This window comes from Haliotis rufescens, unplaced genomic scaffold (genome assembly GCF_023055435.1).
Source record: "Haliotis rufescens isolate VD_foot unplaced genomic scaffold, xgHalRufe1.0.p SCAF_7, whole genome shotgun sequence".
Taxonomy (NCBI): domain Eukaryota; kingdom Metazoa; phylum Mollusca; class Gastropoda; order Lepetellida; family Haliotidae; genus Haliotis; species Haliotis rufescens.
Window position 1 is genome coordinate 29,015,071 of NW_025964361.1, and position 22,674 is coordinate 29,037,744.

Here is a 22,674-nt window from a genome sequence, read left to right on the forward strand (position 1 = left end):
GAGACGTTGACTTGCCTTTACACGTGTTCGCAATGTGTGGGGCAGAAAAATCGCACCTTTTCGCAAACATCCGATGTCATCACTACTTTTCACAGTTATTCATGAACACTTGATATGGTCGCACTCGTAGAATGTACACGGATGTCACTTTTATTTCCAAGTTCTAATTTTAGCGGTTACACTGTGTGTAACACTCACGCATATTAATTTAATTCATCAGGCAATGGTGTTGGCGTTTGCTGTATATTACAAGATACATGTTGAATTGAGCAATGCCTTTGATCCCGTTTGTGACGTGGTATTATAACAGTGATTGGTGATTAATGAACTGTCATAAAAATATCGAGCAATTAAATTTGGAGAATCGACATCTGATGTGGACATAGCAAACGTTGAATTACGAATTGAAGTATAAGAGCACCAATTACTGCATTTTTAAGATATCACATAATCCTCAAATCATTAGCGATACATCCAACAATGGGTATATATATCCAATCAACAACATTGGTATTCTATGTTAAAATAGAAAGCATGTAAGTCTCCTAAAAGCAAGGCTTGACCAACTTACTGGTACATTAGCATCAAATAGGATATCAATATGGTCTAATCAATGTATTGATGTACGTGGGGAAACCTGGCCAGCATACATGTGTAATAATATACAAAGCAATATGTCATCAGGTCGGTTCGTGACCAGTGAAGATCCGGGGTAGAATAGATCTTCAGCAGCCCATGCTTGCCGTAAAAGGCGACTATGCTTGTCGTTAGAGGCAACTAACGGGATCGGATGGTCAGGCTCGCTAACATGGTATCCCAATTGCGTGGGTTAATGCTCATGATATCAGTCATATATCATGAAACACTGAACATTGAACCATATATGTAATCCTGACACAGGACACCTCACATTTGAAGTCAGGATTTGTGTGAGTCAGTGTGTTGGGTTTAACGCCGTTTTGAACAGTATCCCAGTTATATCACGACGTGCCATCTAGACGTGGGCTGAAAGCCCATACTAATGCAGGTTTCAAACGTTTATCACCTTGGTGAAACCCACAAGCACGGGTGTGGTGCTGGCAAACCTAGAAAGGTAATCGTGGCGAACCGGGATTCGATCTCACAATCATATGTTTTCAATGGACCTAACTCTGCACAGTGAATTGCTGAGCCTTAGACGACTGGGCCACCCATGGACTCAAATCAGAACAACTGTTAATGCAACGTTGCGATGGCACCTTTTTAAAACGACGTCCAAGCTAATACTTGATTATCTGTTATTCTATGCATTGAACCAATGACTTGCATGCACAAAACATGATAATGATGTATGATGAAACTATTCCATTGTCACAATGGATGTAATGTGTGGATAGTGCTTAAATAGGATCCGACCCGTGAAGATCCGGGGTAGAATAGGTCTTCTGCAACCCATGCTTGTCGTAAGAGGCGACTAACGGGATCGGGTGGTCAGGCTCGCCGACTTGGTTGATGCATGTCATTGTATCCCAATTGCGTGGATCGATGCACATGATGTCAATTACTGGATTGTCTGGTCCAGACTCGATTATTTACAAACCGCCTTCATATAGCTGGCATATTGCTGAGTGCGGCGTTAAACGGCAAACAAACAAACTGTTGATAGAATTTTAGATCTTCACAATCACCGGGTGTGACCATATAGACAGAATCTAGTTAGGGTTTGTGATTTTTACATTTGCCCAATGACCATGGTGAGTGTTGTTGGGGATACCAAAGGTGACAGTTTACTATTAGAGGAAATTGGTTGTGAGTACTTATACCATTTGGATAGGATATCTTTAGGATTTTAATCCTTTCTTTCGCTGTGGGTAATCCTTTCACGTTGATGGAAGGAAGTCACTCAACCAGGTCATGACAATGGTTATGCGCAAGGCTCGGAATCACGAATAGATCACTAGAGATGTTGATGCAGGCTGGACATGCAGCATACAGCATTTCCAGTGTAGGCTGGCACCTCGTCTTTGTTTCACTCGGTATTTAAAACCTTGACCATTCACAGGTGCATTTGTCTATTTACAATGAAGTTGTTTGGCATTCCCAGTATTTATATACTATCTCACTGATTACTTGTTAACTGGTCACTGCAAGTGCCTTAATTATTTAAGTTTCAGTGAACTGAGTTTATTCACATGTTAGCTTTCAAAGGTTGTGATACATACTTGTAAAATCCTCAGTTGAGTTTACTCACTTACTACTGTGAGCGTTTTTGGCATGATATCTGTGGGAATTGTATAAACACAGTAACTGCTAAAAGCGGCGTAAAACCATGCTCACTCACAGTAACTGTTAATCCTCTGCATTGTGCTGGCAAATTGGAGATAAACCTGTGACGATCAAACTCAGTTAGAATCCATGTTTATCTGTGACATCTTCCAACTGGAGACATTTTTGTAAACTTGAAAAGTGATGATGAATTTTAATATTCATATTATTGAAACCGTCCTTTTTAAGGGACCGTTTATGCCTAGAATTGTTACGGGGAATTAACTCCGGGATCTCCACGCCTTCAAAAACAGACAGAGAGGTTCTCAGGCGAAATTCAGGAATGACCCTATGCCAAGATACCCCTGCATTTATACCCGAGACCTCCAGTCCACGTTTGAAAGCATGTCACTACCCATCTGTCCAGTTTGGAATTGAAAACAATGGTTTCCCACATGGTGGTCAAATTTTGAAAGTTTTGATGTGCTGACTTGCTTAGTTAATTGTTTATAGGCTGGTCGGCTGTGTTTGAAACTGGTCAATCGGCTCTAGAATTTCAATACATGGAATTGATAACAATGGCTTCTCAAATGTTGGTCAAATTATGCAAGTTTTGATGTGCTGACTTGCTTAGTTAATTGTTTATTGGCTGGTCAGTTGTGTCTGAATCTGGTCAGCCGGGTCTAGAATTTCAATAGCGCTAGCTGATTAGCATCTGCCAGCTCGTTTGACTGGTTTCGACAGCTTGCATCTCCAAGCGTTACGTATTATGATAGACGTCCTGTAAACTATGTAGCTTTTACTGGCTTGGGAATGTGAAACTTAAAGTAGTAGAATATATTTGATTTTGATAAAACTTGAAGAAAATCATAATGATTTTCGCACTGTTATATTAATATACTTTTTCAAATTGTCAATAAAACTTTGATAAAATGGTGCTACACTCATTGGAAAAAAATGTATTGTCTGTGGGTAAGTTTATATGTCACGTCACATCAGCATTTTTTCAGTTATGTTGTGGCGAAATAATTGCCAGCTTTTGGGACTACATGTAACATGGCTGCTTTTATATTTCTTATAAAGGTGCTTGATTACCTCAGTAGTGCATGATCAATTAGATTTTTTATTGTGTAAACAAATCAGTCAAGTTTGCAACAATAGATGAATAAATTAAATAAATCTGGACCGCAGTTACCGATTAACAACTTAAGACATAGAGCCAGGCAGTCGATATATAACAAACGATATGGTCCTGTTAAGACGATTGAAAGTTAGAACGTTGGAGTAAATGACCCTATATTGTAGGGTCAATCGCTTTTGACATGTTTAAACTCACTTTAAGGCACACGACAAGTCAAAGCTGGCCGCCCTGATTACGTTCTTATGTTTGACAGAAACTATGCCCGTGGATTTCAGAGAAAGATATGACTTTTTACCTTGATCTCATTACAATAAGCGAAAATGTCTCCAAAGTCCACAGTTTGTTTAATAGTACAAAAATAAGTGTGTTTAAAATCAACGTTTTCTTTTATTGAACACGATATTTGAACTGTATTGCTGTAAATAATCTAGCCTGCTGCCTATGTAACTTAAACATATTTATGTATGATCTTCTTATGCCACGTCTTATGACCTCTATTATCCCTGCTGACGCTATCATAATGTTCAATTTCATTCTGGCACACCAAGCGTGAATAAGCATTATACATGTGTTGATAAAGCACACTGACGCATATACATTTTGGTTAAACATTCTAGTTAATTGTGGATACACTGGATACATAAGAAAACCACGTGACCGATGAATTGGTACCTTGATATTCAAAAAGAAAGAATCTTGTTTATTTCAAGGCCATCCTGGTCATCGTTTACTCCTACTTCATACATGGTTAGAGGCAGGATCAAAGGCGCCGCCCAGCATTTATTAGACAACATACAGGGTTGTCTGTTTCGCTTTGAACCACAATCCCCACCCTGTCGGTAGGTGTTTATCTAATCGGTGAGCACATAACTGTGTCCAGTCTACCGCGGGGTTTGATGCGGTGACAGTGTCGAACGGTTTGGTGATAGTTGTGCAAATATGCGTTGTAAAAGAAAACGGATATTACCAACAGTAAGTTAGCCAACTGGAAGATCCACTGCCTGCTACATTCCTTATATAGGCTAAACGGTCTTGTTTGTGTGTACTAGCAGAGACCATATCTATTATATGGTCTCTGGTACTAGACGTAGCATCCGAAGACTAATAAAGTCAATTTTAAGACAGTACAGACAATGGAGCCGAAAGGTAATATGACCAGAACGCATCTGCTGTGTATCAGAGGATGTCTATGACCTGAAATGTTATAACGTTAGATCGCGAGGGCGAAACATTTACGAGCGTTGGGACACTGGCTGTGGTTTAAATCAGTCACTGACATAAGAGTTGATGTTAATCAAACACACAATTTTGCTTTCATATGAAGCATTATGAGAACTGGGGAGCCAATATGCAAGTATTACACGCATTCACACACGGAAATAATTTATAGTTGATATTGTATATTTTTCAATCAATCTGAACACATGTATATCAAAATAGCAAATAAACAAGTCCATGGAAAATGCTGTGTTGCACGTTAATGGTTTTTTTGCTTTCACTTTGACATTATATATCATAACAGAGTAAGAGAAGGTTTGGGATTCCTCTTCAAAGTACTAAAATAACAACTGTTGTTTACTGACCAGAGAGTTTTTATGATAAAAAACATTGACAATTAATTTCTTCTCTCATTTTTCAATGTAGTTCACTTCAAATATCTTCTCTTTTTCTAAACTGTTAAGAAAAAAGGTTAACATGATCACAAGGTAAAGAGCCTGTTGAAAGTTACCCTGTGAGATCTGTCAAATCCATCACGGATTTGACGCTATCTACAGGTTCAGCCATTTCCAATTTCCTCCACTAGTTATTGGAAACGTTCAAGAAAATATTTCCTTTCTCCCTTAATCCCATCTGTCATGCATGTTAAACATATACTTAGTGAGAGCTTTATATAATCTACACAATACACTAATGTTCATTCATTATGTTATTGATGAGTGTAGGGAACAGTCCCTTTGAATTTTATGACACACACACATTTATGTATAGTTTGACAGATTATAATAATATGAATATAAAAAATCATCTCCACTTCTCAAGTTCACTACAATGTCACCAGTGGGAAGTTGTCGGAGATAAACACGGATTCTAACCAAGTCTGATTTTGTTTTACTATGGAATGCATGAACTGGTTGAGTGACTCCTTTCAATCAGAATTACACACAGAGAAAGAAAGGGCTAAAAATCCTGAAGATATACTGTATAGATGGTATTAAGTTTTCACTACCAATTTCCTCTGATAATAAAATATTCCATTTGACATCACTAAGCACCAATACTCAGCAGGATCATTTGGGCAATTGTACAAATCACCTCTAAATGTGAAGCCCCCAGTGATTGTTAAGATAACAAATCCTATCTGTAGTCAGACAACATGACAGTCTACAGCATATTCATTTCCAATATCCTACAGTAAATAGTGGGTAATGCCAGAATAACACCCTCTGAAAAGATACCACTAGTCCCCCACCAAACCTCCTCTTATTAACTTTTACCATAAACAAACAAAAAGTGGGGTGTGGGGAAATGTCCAGTATTGAATATCAAGAGAACTATTTTTTCATAACGAAATACTAAATACCCTTATGGACCTTCTACTATAAGAAATACATCTTCTTCAATAAATGTCTTTAAAATTGTCCAATTTCCATGTGTACTCTATCAAAATAAAGCTGAAGTCATTACGGTTACGATTATGTTATTTTCATATAAATATAATGACAAGTATAGTGGCTATTAAACTTTTACTTAGTAGAACACACATATGGAAATTCACTCCACGCAGATCGCTCAAACTTTCCATAATTTTCTATTATATGGAAAAATAAATACAAGGTAATCACAAAAACAAATACAGGCAATAATCTAGTGATATATAACTTTATCTTTAAAAAAAATCATTTGAATAAACATGATAATTGGACACATGAGAATTCAAACTATCCATGGTACAATCCATAGAATTACCATTTACATTATAGATTACTTTTCACTTAGAATAGCTTTTGTTTGGCAATAAAGAATATCTGGAATTACATTTGGGTCAAACAAATGAAATTTCAAAAAGACTCTTGGCCACATAAGTAGATATCAAATTAGGTATTACAGTGCATGTTTTACATATCATAAGTATAGTTTATATACATGTGATTCCATGTTCAGGGCACTCTAAGGCTTCAGGAAAAGCATTTCACGCAACAGCCGATAATCCCTAAGCTTACTCTGCTCCATTCGCCTTCTCCAAAAAAATTCTGTGAGAGAAGTTTCAGCTCTAGTGAGCTCTGCGAGAGTAGGCTTCTTTCCCGGGAATACCTCTGCCTTCTGTCTTCAAACGACCGAAGCGTTTAGGCTTACTTACATTTACACACACGCACGCACACACATAAATACACATACATAATTTACATACATTTAATCATACATACAGCCATACATACCATGCATACACACAGCCATGTAATCATACGTACATACTGAATAGGAAGCGTGTGTATTGATCTGTTGTCTTAACACTGACCCAACTTGCGACATCTTTCGAACCACTTCGGCAACGACGGTCCAAGAACTAACAACTAGAGCACGACAGATGGATGGTGCCGTATCCAGAATGGAGTATGCCGACCATCGCTTCACTTGGAGTAATGTAAAATGATACATTGTTGTGACATTGTTGATGGTGTGTTTTGTGAATAAAACGAGAGTGACAAAACTTTTTATTATCTTATTTTGTTATTAAAACAAGAAATATATCTTATTTATGTGTCATATTTCGTGGTGATGTGAAACATGATATGGATTACTGTGTTGTTTTAAACCTTTAATGTGTTTTCATAAGGATTAGACATGGGAGCTTAAACGCATTGTGCACTAAATCCGACCTAAATTGGTTCGTTAGCAAATCTAACGCGAGAGCGACACACAAGTTGGATCAAATTGAGCTATTGTCACGGTTCACTCCCAAAACTTCTACATGCCAAAACGTCTACATGCCAAAACATCTACAGAGAGTTGTCATGGCTGATTGAGTTTACCTATTGTTATAATGGTTTAGTCCTCCTGTAATTAAGAAGACTCATTAGCTTCTTTTCGATGTTGTTTTAGAAAGGCAAGGAAGGGTACTTTGGGAAGATTAAATAGTTACAGATGTACCTAATGAAAACAACTTATTTGTAGATAAAGAAGATTATAATAAAAAAGACCCGTCACTTTTAATGAAATTAACTGGTTTTGGAAATCACAATGATACACTTTTAAGATCAAAAGGTTTCATATGTATGCAGGAAAAGCAACTTACAAGTTGTCGGGCTGAGAGTAGTTTGAACCTTAAAAATTGGGTTTACTCAATTTATTGTGGATTAACACTATAGTATATATAACTAGAGTCCATCATGATGACATTTACACCAAATTAAAAATCTTAAACAAAACTGCAAACAATCAAATATTTTCACCCCTAAACTTAAAATACCCAAAATAGACATAACACTAGCTAGCCAAATAAATAAACAAACCGACCCAAACATAGCTAAAACCACCACACTAGCATACATACACGAAAATTGGCCAAATTGGTGTCACATTTACACGGACGGATCTTCAGATCCGACCTCCAACCACACAGGTTTCGGAGTCCATACCACACAACCAACTAAACTCACACAATCCTTCCGACTCCCAAACAACCAATCAATATTCACGGCAGAACTAATGGGCATGGCCTCAGCCCTCCATAGTCAAGAATCCAAAAACCACAATAAAATCCTAATACTTACCGACTCCCTAAGTGGACTGCAAGCCCTCCAAAACAAAAATACCAAAAACCGACCTAAATTAATAAATCTAATACTTAAAGCTCCAACGACCTAACTAACGCAGGCAAACAAATAACCTTCTTGTGGATACCCGCCCACGTAGGAATATACGGTAATGAAAACGCCGATAAGGCAGCTAAACTATCCCTCAAAATCCCAGAAATAAGCTTAAACTTACCCATCTCAAAATCAGAAATTAAAAGCGTAAATAAGCAAAAAATAACCCAAAAATGGCATAACCTATATCTAAACTCAAATAGCCAAATCAAAAAAGTACTCAGCAAACCACTAACCAAACCAAAAATTCTCCATCCATAAAAAAAAATAGACAGAGTAATAACTAAACTCCAAACAGGACACACCAACCTAAATAACCACCTAAAAAAAATAAAAAAAACATACTACAGGTAACTGCCCACACTGCAAACAACTAGAAACCCCAGAACACGCACTCATCTACTGCACACACTACCTAACACATCGAACCGCATTACAAACCACCCTCAATCTAAACAAGGCTCTCACTCTAGAAGCAATACTAAACCCACAAAATAAACTAGAAACTTCAAGGCCTTAGGCGTATTCTTAATCAAAACGGAACTAATAAAACGCATCTAAAAACACTATAATCCACCAAATCAAAATTACATAAACACACAAACATCCACCATACCCAGCTCTCTTAGTTCTCCTCCCCTACCCCATCGGCATCTATTCCAAATCTCAAAATTCCCCAATTCTATATAAGCAGCCCCTAAAGCCCCCTCTTGGGTCGCACAGACCACTTTCGCCCCTTTCGGAAACACATTAAATGGCCTGGCCGGGCCCGTGTGCGAAATACGCATCAGTCGGAAAGCGCACGTTAAATCTCCAAAGTAAGCAAGTAAGTAAGTGATGACATTTGACAAACCAAATTCTCTCTAAATCCCCCTTTACTCACTAACGAACCCCCTTTAGAAACCACCCAGCAAATAAAATTCAATTTTCAAAAAGCCAATTGGCAACTCTTTACAAAACTATGCAACCAAACCGACCCCCCAAAAATACAAAACAGCAACATAGACACATTCAACACCAACCTTACCAACACACTATTCGATATCGCAAGCCAATGCATACCCACAACCAAACCCGCCCCTTCCCACAACCCAGTCCCCTGGTGGAACGACGACATCCAAAACTCTAGAAAATTAAGAAAAAGAGCCCTAAATAGAAGTAAACGGGATAAAACAAAAAAACCTGATTTCATTCATCTCAGAAACCATACTAAACAGCTTATTAAAACGGCCAGGAAAAAACACTGGCAGCTCTTCTGCAATACCCTAAAAATTGGCGAAAATAATTCAAGAAAAATCTGGAACAAACTTAAATGACTAAAAGGGACATTTCGAAAATCAGACCAACCCAACTTCAAAAACTGCCCATCCAATAAAGATGAAGCCAATCATATAGCTATCCACTTTGCCAAGACCAGCAGCACCGCCAACTACCCCCCCCCCCCCCCCCCCCCCCCCCCCCCCATTCCAAGTGACAATCAAAATCTTCCCTATCAATAAAACCATTAATATACATGAACTTCTACATGCACTTCATAACAAAAACACAGCCGCAGCCACAGGACTCGATAACATACGTTACATAATACTAAATAAAATCACACCTCAAATACAACAATTATTACTACAACTCTACAACCAAATATGGTCAACAGGCTCAAAACCACAAACCTGGAAACACGCAAACATCATTCCAGTCCTGAAGCCGGGCAAACCCCCCAATGACCCCGACTCCTTCCGCCCCATATCTCTAACCTCCCATATATGCAAAATCCTTGAATCAATTATCAATAATAGACTTAAGCATCACATCTCTATAAACAGACTAATAAGTCCGGACCAGAGCGGCTTCACAAATAACAGACAAACATAAGACCACATTCTACACCTAGAACAAGACATTAGGACTGCGCAATCAATGAAACAATACACCCTGGCCATCTTTATAGATTTCAGCAAAGCTTTCGACATGGTTTGGCATAACGGCCTCCTTAAAAAACTCGAAAATAATCATATCAATGGGAGAATACTAAACTTCATTCACTCTTTCCTAACAGACAGACACATCACCGTTAAATACCATCAAACCCTATCCGACACACACCCCATTGAAAACGGTACTCCACAAGGAAGCATCTTATCGCCAACACTATTCAATTTTATGATAAATGACATCTTCTCAGATTCCAAAAATAAAGAAAAAAATACCACAGCAAAATTCGCAGATGATGTTTCCCTTTGGACCTCCTCGGCCTCCATCAATTTATTAAAAACCAGAATGCAATCTGCTTTAAACAATATCAAAAATGGGCTTCCAACTAGGGATTCCAAATCAACACCAAAAAGACCATTGGCATGCTCATCAAAAAACAATATAGGCAAAATTACACACCAAACTTCACCTTAATGACAAAGAAATTACATACCAAAAAGAAGCTAAGTTCCTAGGGGTTACATTTGACCGACACCTTACATGGGGCCCCCATATATCAAAATTGGTCAACTCTTGTGAAAAAGATTTAAACTTAATGAGAGCTATTAAAGGTAACAATTGGGGGTCTGACAAACAAACCCTCCTCAACATCTACAAAACACTTATTCAATCCAAAATCGACTACGCCGCTCCGGTCCTAAGCGGCATTTCAACTACTAACTACAACAAAATAAAATCAATTCACTATAAGGCCCTCAAAATAGCTACCGGCACCAGGACTGGTACCTCACACCATGCCTTACTACTCATGACCAACACTCTTTCCATTACACACAGAATACAACAGACAATCCTCAACTACTGGGCTGGGGCACAACACAATCCAATCTTTAAAATACTCAAACAAAAATATAACAACATTAACAAACAAACGGCACACAAATTCAATAAATCCCCTGACCAAGCCCCATACATGACCCACCTACACAAGCTAATACACACCCACAATCTAAGCAATATATCACACACACCCCTTCCTACAATACATAGCCGACCTCCCATCCCCCCCAGTTGACACAACGCTCCACGAACTTTTCATACAAAGCCCCGGCACCCCAACTGCAAAAAAGGCCGAAGCAACCCTTAGACACCTCCACAATAACTGGCCGACACACACTTACATTTACACCGACGCATCCCAAACCAATGGAAAAACAGGACTAGGAATACACATAGACCAACAACCCCCCCGTCACCACAAACTTTGACTATAAAAACTTCACTAACAATAACAAAGGGGAACTATTAGCAATATCCTTACAGCAATACACGTCATCAAAACAATTAACCAACACAAATTTCTAATAATATCAGACTCACTAACCTCACTCAAACAAATTCAAAACAAATACTCAAGAACACGCCCAGACCTCATCAACAACATTATTACTCTCATCAACCAACTTAAAGGGGCACTGATCTAACGCAATTCCCCGGGACTGGTTGTTGGCTTTGTTATTGTTTTTTCCCAGTGAGTACCCGGATGTATAGCAGAAATCTAGACTAGTTCGCGACCTCTGCTGCGCCATTCGTAAGCGCATTGTCACTTTTATGGATACCGGTAGTAATTAGGGCGTATGGTCACATTGATCAACAAAATGAAATACAGTTTTCGAGATAATAAGGAAATGTAGGTATATTTGTGGGTAGCATCGGTAATGGTGACGAAGTTTTGATAAGTCACTTGCTTGGTAATTTTGCGATTTTCGTTTACACTATTTTTACTTGCAACATAAAGTAAATATTTCACCTGAGCATTGCTTTTTTTATAGTGTGTATATTATTTTACTGTCAAAATGTGTAACATATTTATTAAACGTCTAAATATTCAGTTATTTTACAAATTGACTGAAAAACATTTCCATCTCTATTATTATGATAACGAATTCCAAACATTTTGATGTTTAATGTCATCACCAAGAGACTGATAATGTTAGTTGAAAAGTACATTTCTATGTTGTTTGGCTTCTAATCCTACATAATAATCTGTTGTGATGTTTGTAGGCCCTTTTGATAGTCTTAATCAATCTGGACAGATTTTTTAGTCAAAATGACTGACTGACTGACTGATATAGAAGATTTAACGTGCGCTTTCCGACTGTAGTGTATTTCGCACACGGCCCTGGCCGGACCATTTAGTGTATTCCGAAAAGGGTGAAAGTGGTGTGTGCTACCCAAGAGGGGGCTTTTAGGGGTTGCTTGTATTGGATTTTTGGAATTTTTAAATTTGGAATAAAGGACTGAAATATTTACACTTTTTATAAATTGCCTGAGAGAATCACATTTTACAAATTGACGGTAATATATACACGCTTACAAAGGAAAAGACCTGTGAAAACAACGTCTATCGCGCATTGAAGAATTTCCCAACCAAGACGTAGAGAAACAAGAACGAATTATCGGTTCAAATGAAGGAAAACAAAATGCAAATACCATAATTACAACCTACCAAATTTATGTGTATAAATTTTAGGCAGCTTCCTTGTTCGAGGAATGTATCCGTGAATATCCACACAAAGGAACAATATCCCACTCGTCTGCAGCTGTACAAAGAAACTTATTCGATGTCTCGTGCCTCTGTAACAATCAAATATTTTAAAAGATATATATCGTTTCGGGATATTATAACCCGTGTTCGTTTCTCAACTGATCACTTGGATTGTTTCAGGTGTTTCACATAGGTGTCAAGTCTCAAGGGTCGGCTGAGAAAGCCCACGTGACAACTATTTTCATAACGTCCACGGTTCCTAAAACATCCATTGAGTGATAGATAACAATGATCAATGAATCAACGTATTATCAGTTAACCCTTTGAACAAAGTATGTTGTTTTTACATGGGCACTTCACGCCATGATATGAGTGAATTCCCTTTGTTTTAGTAAACCTAGACATGTACACACTCACTTTTGACATATCCACTGTGCAAGATAACAGTGATTAATCAATCAACGTATTTTCTGTTAATCCTTTGATGACTAGGAACGATCCGTTGATATACAAAAAAAAGTAAATCAACTGATCATTCATCTCTTGCTGGGCTGCCACGTGCATATTACATAACACACATTTCACCTCACTTCAAACATGGATTTAGATTGAATAATTACCCCAGACACAATAAATGCCAAATGGGAACCTTTGTCAGGTAATCTAAGTGATGCTACCACTAATTGTACCTGTAATAAATTCATTAACTGAGCATCAAGTGAATGACAACAAATACACAAGTGTAGGGGTTATACGAGAAAACGTGGATGACAAGGGAGTAGTAATCGTATTATCGACGCAATCCGAAATCCGAAAATGCTTTCACTGCATGGATACTTTTGTTAGTATTAAACTATAACCATCTGGGGTATTTCCAAATGACGACATCCGATGAGCTCCGCCGTTCTTTTTGTCTGTTTGTTTGGGCTGAAGAAATTAATTAACATGCGCCTTTTGTTAACCAATCAGTGTTTATGCAAAAATGCGTAAAACAAATATTGCCTCCAGCCTCCAAGTTTATTTAACTGTCCTTGCAGACGGTAGCCCAGTCTCTGGTCACGCTCAGTTGCGTTGCGTATCATCCGGGTACTCACGGGGGAAAAAACAATAACAAAGGCAACAACCAGTCCGGGGAATTGCGTTAGATCAGTGCCCCTTTAACAACAACAACAAACAAATCAGTCTACTCTGGGCCCCGGGACACACAAATATACCAGGCAATAACAAAGCATACATCGCAGCCAATATAGCTACCCTACAGCCCTCATTAGAAATCTATGTCCATACCTCCAAAGCGGAGATCAAGAACAAATTTAAAAAGTCTATAAAACTTCAAAACTACAACAATATAATCTAAAACACTAACTCACAATGGCTCAAAACACTTTTTACGCAATACAATCTCAAATGTCGCAACTATAACAGCTCTAACCATTTGGACAATATTATATCAAGAATCATCAGCGGACATACCAACCTCAACCACAATCTACACAAACAAGGCAGACACCCGGACGGGAAATGTACATATTGTAATCAACCAGAAGACTTGTATCATATTTTTAACAGCTGTCCTTTCTATAACACCCTTCACTCCGAACTTTATCACGCTATCCCTCCTAACTATAAACAAAACCTCACACTACTTTTCAACCCTTCCAACCCTATCTACATCTTCAATGCAATAACGCAATTCATCATCAAAGCCGACCTTATAGACCGAATTTAGAACCTCCCAAACAAATCTATACAACATCAGTCAGTCAGACTTGGAGATTTAACGTGCGCTTTCCGACTAAAAGCGTATTTCGCACAAGGGGAAGCACTTTATACTATTGGGAGAAAAAAAGCGTAATGAATAAATAAAGAAGTGCGACCCCCAAAAATATAACTTTTACAGAACTAATCCAATAAAGCTGCGGGGGGTGGGGGTTTGGTTGGGTGGGAGTGGGTGGTAAAAAAGTACTCAATAATATGGAAAAAGTTGGGCTTGGGTTGGAGGGGAGGGGGTCAAGCGTGGGAAGGCACGGCGTCGGCGGGCGAGCGTGTGGCTAGAAGACTAGCGCGGAGTCTCTTGTTCAGCTTCTCTTCCTGGGGGTTGGGATTCCGGTAGAGACTCTTTGCAAGGAGGGCGGTGGTGTTGGCGATGAAGTGGTCAGAGAATGGAGCGCCATTACTTTGAAAAAAGTGATACAAGTCCGTGAAACTTGTAATGTCTTATTCATGCTCTTCACCCGACTTCTTGTGGATCATGGCGAACGGAACTCCTTGCTTGGCGAAGAGCTGCTCCCTGGGGGTGGAGACGAGCTCAGCACGGAGGTCCGGGTGCGTCTTATAGTGGTTAATCAGGATATCTGATTTTTCCACTAAGACGTCCCTGAAGCTTTTGACCCGGGGGGGGGGGGGGGGGGGGGGGGGCTCGACCGGGATGGTCTGGGTCTGGGCTTCAGCGAGGGGTGTGGGCTGTGGCGCTGTGGTCTGGACGCTGGAGTCGTTTAGGGCGGGCTCCATGGCCTGTGACTCTGTAGACGCGGTAGTGGTGGTTGGTCGGGGGGAAGGTTGAGGTGAGGGGATGTCTCTCCTCTTCTTCCTCCCGTGGCCGGTGCCCTCGGGCGAGCGGAAGGGCTCCTCCCCTCTGGATTCGAGGGGAGCGAGTTCCAACGCAGCTGCCGGGGGAGGCGGGGTGGTAGGGAGGGAAGTCTCTATCTCCATGTCGAGGACTGGAGGAGGGGTCTTCTTTTCCCGTGGGGGCCTGTTCTTCTGCGCCTGGCGGGGTGCAGGAGGAGCTAGGGCCGGGGTGGGTGCTACCTGAGGCTTGGTCTTGGCGGGAGCCTTGACCAGAGGCTTCTTCTTTTGACCTAAGTCAAAAGAGATGGAGAGCGTGGAAGTTTTGGACTTATAGGAAGTCCTGAGGGAGTAGTCCCCAACCTGATAAGCCAGCAGAGGCTCCAGGATGGAGACAAGCTCCCTCGGTAGTGACTTTGAGAGGTCTCTCATAGTCGGTTTTCAGTTTTGAGAGCTCAGGAGGACGTGTTCGCGGGGCGAGTGTCCAAGCCGATATACTTACTTACTTACTTATATTAGGGGATTTTACGTGCGCTTTCCGACTGGAGCGTATTTCGCACACGGGCCCGGCCGGGCCATTTAGTGATATAAAAGGGGAAGCGAGAAGAGTGCAACCAAGGAGGGGGGTTTAGTGGTTGCTTATATAAAGTTTTGAAATTTTGAGATTTGGAAGACATGCCTTGGGGGAGTGGTTGGGACTAAGGGAGTGTGTGGGGGTGAGTTGTTGTTTTTAGATGTTTAGTGTTGGTGGTTTAGTGAATTTTTAGATACGATTAATTAGGTCTGTTTTGGTTAGGTAAATGCCTAGGGCTTTGAAGTTTTCTATTTTATTTTGGGGGTTGAGGATTGCTTCTAAGGTAAGAGCTTTATTTGGATTTAGGTTGGTTTGTAATGTTGTACGTTGGATGAGGTAGTGGGTGCAATGTAGTAGTACGTGGTCTATGGTTTCTGAGTGAGTGCAGTGTGGACACTTCCCGTTTGCGTGTTTTTTTAGTTTTAGAAGATGGTTATTTAGTTTGGTGTGTCCTGTTTGGAGTTTGGTGATTATTCTATCGATTTTTTTGGATGGATGGAGGATTTTTGGTTTGGTAAGGGGTTTTTTGAGGACTTTTATGATTTGGGTGTTTGTGTTTTGATAGAGGCTATGCCATTTTTGGGTGATTTTGTGTTTGTTGATACTTTTGATCTCTGATTTACTTATTGGTAGCTTAAGGCTTATCTCTGGTATTTTTAGGGACTGTTTAGCGGCTTGGTCGGCGTTCTCATTACCGTATATTCCTACGTGGGCTGGTATCCAGGTGAGTACTATGTTTTTGCCTGCCTCTGTTAATTTATCTATACTTTTGAGAATTTGGTTTATTAATTTGGGGCGGTTTTTGGTGTTTTTGCTTTGGAGGGCCTGGAGTCCACTTAGTGAGTATGAGAGTATTAGGATTTTATTTTGGTTTTTAGTGTGATGGCTGTGGAGGGCCGTGGCGATACCCATGAGTTCTGCGGTGAAGATAGATTGGTTGTTTGGGAGTCGGAAGGATTGCGTATTTCTTATTGGTTGGGCTATGTGGACTCCGAAACCTGTGTGATTTGTGAATGGATCAGCAGATCCATCTGTGTAGATGTGGCACCAATTTGGCCAGTTTTGATGTATGTAGGCTAGTGAGGTGGATTTAGCTATGTTAGGGTCAGTTTGTTTGTTTATTGTTTTGGCTAGGGAAGTGTCTATTTTGGGGATTTTAAGTTTTGGGGTGAATACGTTGGATTTTTTGCAGTTTTGTTGTAGGTTCCCTATTTGGTGTTCGTTGCGGTAGTTTATAATACGTTGGGAAATTGGAGTGAGTAGAGGGTGTTTCCTAGTTAGTGCCTGGTTTTTGGGACGTATGTTTAGGTTTAGGAGATTTTGTAGAAGAGGGTTTGATTGAGAAGCTGCCCAGAAGTTTAGTGTTAAGTGTTGCCTACGTAGGTTTAGCGGCATTTCTCCTGTGAGGGCCTGAAGTGACGTAAGGGATGTGCCTTGTTGGGTACGTGTGACTAATTTGAGGGCTTGGTATTGGATTGAATCTAGTTTTTTGGTTAATGTTTCGTTTAAGGTATCGTATATGGCACAGCCGTAGTCTAGTTTGGATCTGATTAGGGATGTATAGAGGCTGAGGAGGGTATCTTTAGAGGCACCCCAGTTGGAGCCGGTTAGACATCTTAGTGTGTTTAAATCTTTGCTACATCTTGTGGTTAGGTTTTGGACGTGGGCATCCCAGGAGAGATGTTCGTCGAATATTAGTCCTAAGAATTTAGTTTGTTTCTGAAATTGGATTGGTTTGTTGTTTAGTTTAAGGGTGGGGGTGGCCCGTGTCATATTTTTATGTTTAAATACTATTCCTGTGTTTTTTTCAGTGTTTAGGGAGAACCCCCATTTATCGGCCCATTGTTGTATTTTGTTTAGTGATTTCTGGAGTAAGTCCTGGGATGTTAAAATACTTTTAGAACGGATCCAGAGGGCTCCGTCATCTGCAAATTTGGAAGTATTTATTTTAGGGGATAAGCCATCAAAGAGATCGTTTATCATTATGTTGAATAGTGTGGGGCTAAGAATGCTGCCTTGGGGTGTGCCGTTTTCTAGTGGACACTGGTCCGACAAGGCCTGGTCTATACCCACTGTGATTTTACGGTTTTTAAGGAAACTTTGGATGTAGTTTATGATTTGACCTTTTAGTCCTATTTTTTTAAGTTTTTGGATTAGCCCGTTGTGCCATACCATATCGAAGGCTTTGGAAAAGTCCAGAAAGATGCCTGTAGTATATTGTTTATTTAGTTGTCCTGTTTTAATATCCTGTTCTAGACGTGCTAGGTTATCTAGGGTTGAGCGGCCGGGAGTAAAACCGCTTTGGTCTGAATTAATTATATTATTTTGGGTTAAGTAGTGTTGGAGTCTATTTTTTGCCATGGATTCCATTACTTTGCATAGGTTAGAGGTGAGCGATATTGGCCTATAGGAGTTGGCTTGGTTGGCTGGTTTACCGGGTTTAGGGATGGGGATAATGAGAGCTTCTTTCCAAGGATTTGGAACCTGGCCGTTTAGATAAATTAGATTATAGAGTTTTAGTAGTGACTGGAGTAGTTTGGGCGGGAGTTTTTTGATTATTTGGTAGGAAGTTAAGTCTAGACCTGGGGCTGTTCCTTTTTTCCTATTTTGAAGTACGTGGTTTAGTTCTTCTATTGTGTACGGTTGGTTTATTTCTAGGTTGTTATTGTTTGGTTCTTGGATAGGTTTGGTTTCTGCCTGGAGTTTTTGTTTGAATTTATGGCTGAAGTTGTTATTGCTACTTATTGCCGAAAAGTGGTTTGCTAGGTTATTTGCTTTTTCGCTGGGAGTATTTGAGTTGTTTATGTTAGGCGTTTTTTTGTGTTTTTTTAAGCCTCTGACGGCGTGGATTTTGCGCCAGACTGTTCTGGCATCTGTGCGATTATTTAGTCCCTCGCAGAATTTTTTCCAGTCTCTGGTTTTTGCTATTTTGACTAGTGTTTGGACTTGGTGGTTTAGTTGGTGAGCTACCGGTATGTGATTATGGTCGCGTTTGGCTTTATTGAAGGCTGATTTACGTTTTTTCCTAGTTTGTTCTATTTCCTCGTTCCACCAAGGTACCGAGGGCCTACCTGATTTATTTGGTTTTTTGAAAGGGATTGCGCTTTTGGCTGTGTTAATTATGAAGTTGGTTAAGTTCTGGCAGTATATTTCTGGGTCATTATTTTCTATGTTTTGTAGGTTTACTTGATTGCAAATATCTTGGAATTTGTCCCAGTTAGCTTTATTGTAATTGAATTTGGGCTCTGAGCTTTCAGTTTGGTGGGGGACGTTAGTATTTCCTATGGTTATATTTATTGGGAAGTGGTCACTTCCTAGGGGGGCGTCGTGAACTTCCCATTGTGTGCTTTGAGCTAGATCTGCTGTGCAGATTGTTAGGTCGATAGCCGACATGTTGTTATTGCTTTTATCGTATCTAGTGGGTTGGTTATTATTTAGAAGTACTAGATCGTTGGCCTCTATCCATTCTGAAATTAGTTTGCCGTGGTTATCTAGTTTATCCCCCGTGCCCCAGGAGGGGTGGTGGGCGTTAAAGTCTCCTAAGAAGATGGATGATTTGGTGCTTAGTTGTTTGAGAGTATTTAGATCCTCCGGTTGGATTTTTTGTTGTAGCCAGTGGTAGATATTTACGATGTTTATTTTTTTGTTTTTTAAGGTGATTTGGACGCCATTGGCTTCTAGGTTTGGGGTATTGACTAAGATTTCTTCGTAGTTTATGTCCTCACGGATAAGTATAATTAGGCCTCCCGATGCTCTTAGTGTTTTTGATTTAGGTCGGTCTAGTCTGACTGTGTTATAGTTTGGAAGGTTAAATTTGGATTTGCTTGAAAATTTGGTTTCCTGGATACACGCTACATGTGGTCCCTGTTTAAGTTTAAATCTAGCTTTAAGTTCGTGGCTGTGGGAGTTAAGCCCGTCCGCATTCCACTGGAAGATATTTAGGCCTGTCATTATTTGGGCTTTTAGTGTTTGGAGATTATGATTTTGGTTTAGGTTTTAATTTATAGTCCTGCGGTAGCTAGGGTGTAGCTTGCGTAGAATTCTGGGTAGGTTTGGGTTGTAAGATTTAGTCTACGAGCTACTTGGTGTAGGTTAGTGGCTTTAATGTCTGGTTTGATTTCTTTCAGCAGGTAGAGTAGAAGGATTGTGAAGTTATTTAGTTGGGTATTTAAGGGTGTTTGGGGTTCAGGTTGAGTTTGAGGTTTGCGTTTGCGGTTTTTGAGATTTTTGGGGGCCGACCGTGTTATATCATTTATGTTAACCTGAGTTTCGGTTTGGGAGTCATCTAAGTTAATTAGATTAGTGTCCTCACTATCCATGGGGGTTGTTTGAGTGTTTGGTTGTGTCGTGCTGGGTATTTCAATGGGTTGAGTTATGTTTGTGTTTTCGGGTGTTGCTTGCTCGTGTCCGATTGTTGTTGCCCTGGTGGCTGTGGATTGTATGGTGTTTGGGTGGGATATGGCGGGTATGGTGAGTTTTGGTTTGCGTGCGGGAGTAGATGCAAGGACTGGTTTGGGTGTGGCGAATGTTGGCGGGTAGTGTGGGGTTTGGGTGTTTGTGGCTGTTGCGTGTGGTATTTTCATGGGGACGCCGTCAAACGGGCTCTGTAGGTGTGGTTCGTTGTTTGGTTGTGGTGTGGGTAGCAAGGGTGTTCTTGGATGCTGTGTCAGTTTTCGTGTTTGTAATTTGGCCGAGTCGATGTCTATGTGTCTGTTGGCCTGTTGGGTGAGGGTGTGTTTGTGGGGGCATTTGTTGGATAGTGAGGAGTGATTGGTTGTTTTGCAGTGAATGCACCAGGGAGTGCAGGATCCTGGACATTGAGGTTGAGCGCAAGTTCTACATTTAGTTTTTTGATATTTACAGTCGTTAGCGGTGTGGTTATATTGAAGGCAGTTAGTGCACTGTTTAACTTGTTTGATGTAGGGTTTAACTTCTAATTTAGATGACGCTCCGAAGGAGATGTGTTTAGGGGCTACTGGATATTTATCTGATTTTTGGAAGTTTATGATGACTATTGGCGTGTTGGTTATTCTACCGTTCCTATTTGAGGTAATTCTCCTAGTGCTGGTTATTTTAGGTTGGAGGGTGTCTGTGTTAAGATTTGCTTCGTTACTGTATAATTCTAGGTCTTCCTCTGACTCTCTAGGGTTTACTCTGATTACTCCTCTAGTGTATAGTTGCCAGTTTGGGGTTTGGTGGGTTACTGTGTATTGAAACATTTCCGTTATTTTTTTGGCTGCATTAAGTGAGTGTTGGTCCGGAAAGATGATTTGAAATCCTTTGTGAGCTTCCCTGATTTTATCGAAGTGTATTTTTTGTTTTTTAAACCATAGTCCTACTTTATTAGCGGAGAGTACCTTACTTAGTGTGTTAATGGGGCCAGCCGCGCAGAAGTAGAGAGCGAACGTGACCATGGATGCAGGGATGGAAGGTGATGTGGGTGTTGTGTTTGAAGCGTCCAACTTCCGTTTTTTGGGGTTTGTTGTGGTTGCGGGCGAATCCGAAGTTTTGGTAGGAGAAGCGACTGTAGTTGGCTTTCCGAATTCGTGTGGGATGAGGGTTTCAGGTGTCCGATCGGAGGTGTTGTGGGCCTCCGATGGTGTGGGTGTCTCTGTGCAGTGGATGTCTGCCTGAGTGATTATACGTGTGTCGGCCATGTCTGTGGTTGTGCGTAGGTTGATGTAGTGTGTTTAGGTTTTGTTTGGGGGGAGGAGAGTGAGCTGAGCTTAAGAGGGGCTTTTGTGTGTAGAGTGGGTGACTGGGTGAGTGGTGTTTGGCTGGCTTCTGCGCTGTTTGGGTTTGTTGGTGAGTTTGTTTATTTAGTTAGGAGATTTTTTGAGGGTTGGTGTTTTAAGTGGGCTTGGGGGTGAGTTACTTTTGCCTAAGTTTGAAAGGGTGTGTTTGGATAGTAACTAAGGGATTTGTGGGTTTGGTATTTTAAGTGGGCTTGTGTGTGATTGGTTTTAACCTAAATTGTATGGGTGTGTTGTGATAATTACCGAGGTGTTGCTCTTGGGCTGGCTATCAGTGGAACTGTGCTGGCTTCGGAGGCTTGCTGGGTGAGGTTGGCTTGGTGGCTGGATGGCTTGGGTTGCTTCGTAGGCTGAGGAGGTGTTGCTAGCTTGGAGTACAAACTGCGACTGGAGCCGATATACAACATAACTATGCCCTAGTAAACAAACACCCCAACTTTCGGATCGGGATCGAAATTTTTCAACACGAGTCGCCCTCTCCGACGTCCGTGCCTATAACCCCAGTTAACCATACACCAACTCAATAGAGTCGTTAAGCCAGTCGGCGCCAACAACAAGCCCACACCGCACGCCACCAAACCACGTCACCCCCCCCCCCCCCCCCCAAAAAAAAAAAACACCCATAATAATAATACTCTCGAAGTACAGTCATTAGGATAATTTAGGTTACTCCCCGGCTAGTTACAGTTTTTTTGGTATAGTGATTTTCGTATTTAATCTATTTATCTTTACTTCCCCACCTACCCCGTCCGCGAAATGCAATAAATGCGAAGCGGACGTAAAACCTATAAATCAGTCAGATGACATTTTATCACTATGGCTGGTATCAGGAAAGTGGAGTATGTCATGTCACAGAAGGGTACTGTGCAGGTATTCCTAGATGGCTATCGTTATAACAAGAATGTTGTCAGACAGACATGCATTCACTGGAAGTGTGTAGACTCCACTTGTAAGGGCAGATGCATCACTGTAGGTGACTTCATCAGAAATGTCTCAGCAGTAGAGTAAGATTCATCAGTACCTTGAGGAAGAGGGCCAGAGAAGAAACT

The 22,674-nt window shown here is 40.5% G+C and overlaps 1 protein-coding gene across 1 annotated transcript; it reads right to left on the minus strand.

Moving 5' to 3' along the window:
• Nucleotides 1-14,950: 14,950 nt before the first annotated feature.
• LOC125376197 (formin-like protein 3) lies at nt 14,951-15,730 on the minus strand. The gene has a single exon (XM_048388148.1). It carries the CDS (start codon nt 15,728-15,730, stop codon nt 14,951-14,953), a length of 780 nt encoding a protein of 259 aa, XP_048244105.1.
• Between the last annotated feature and the right edge of the window lie 6,944 nt (nt 15,731-22,674).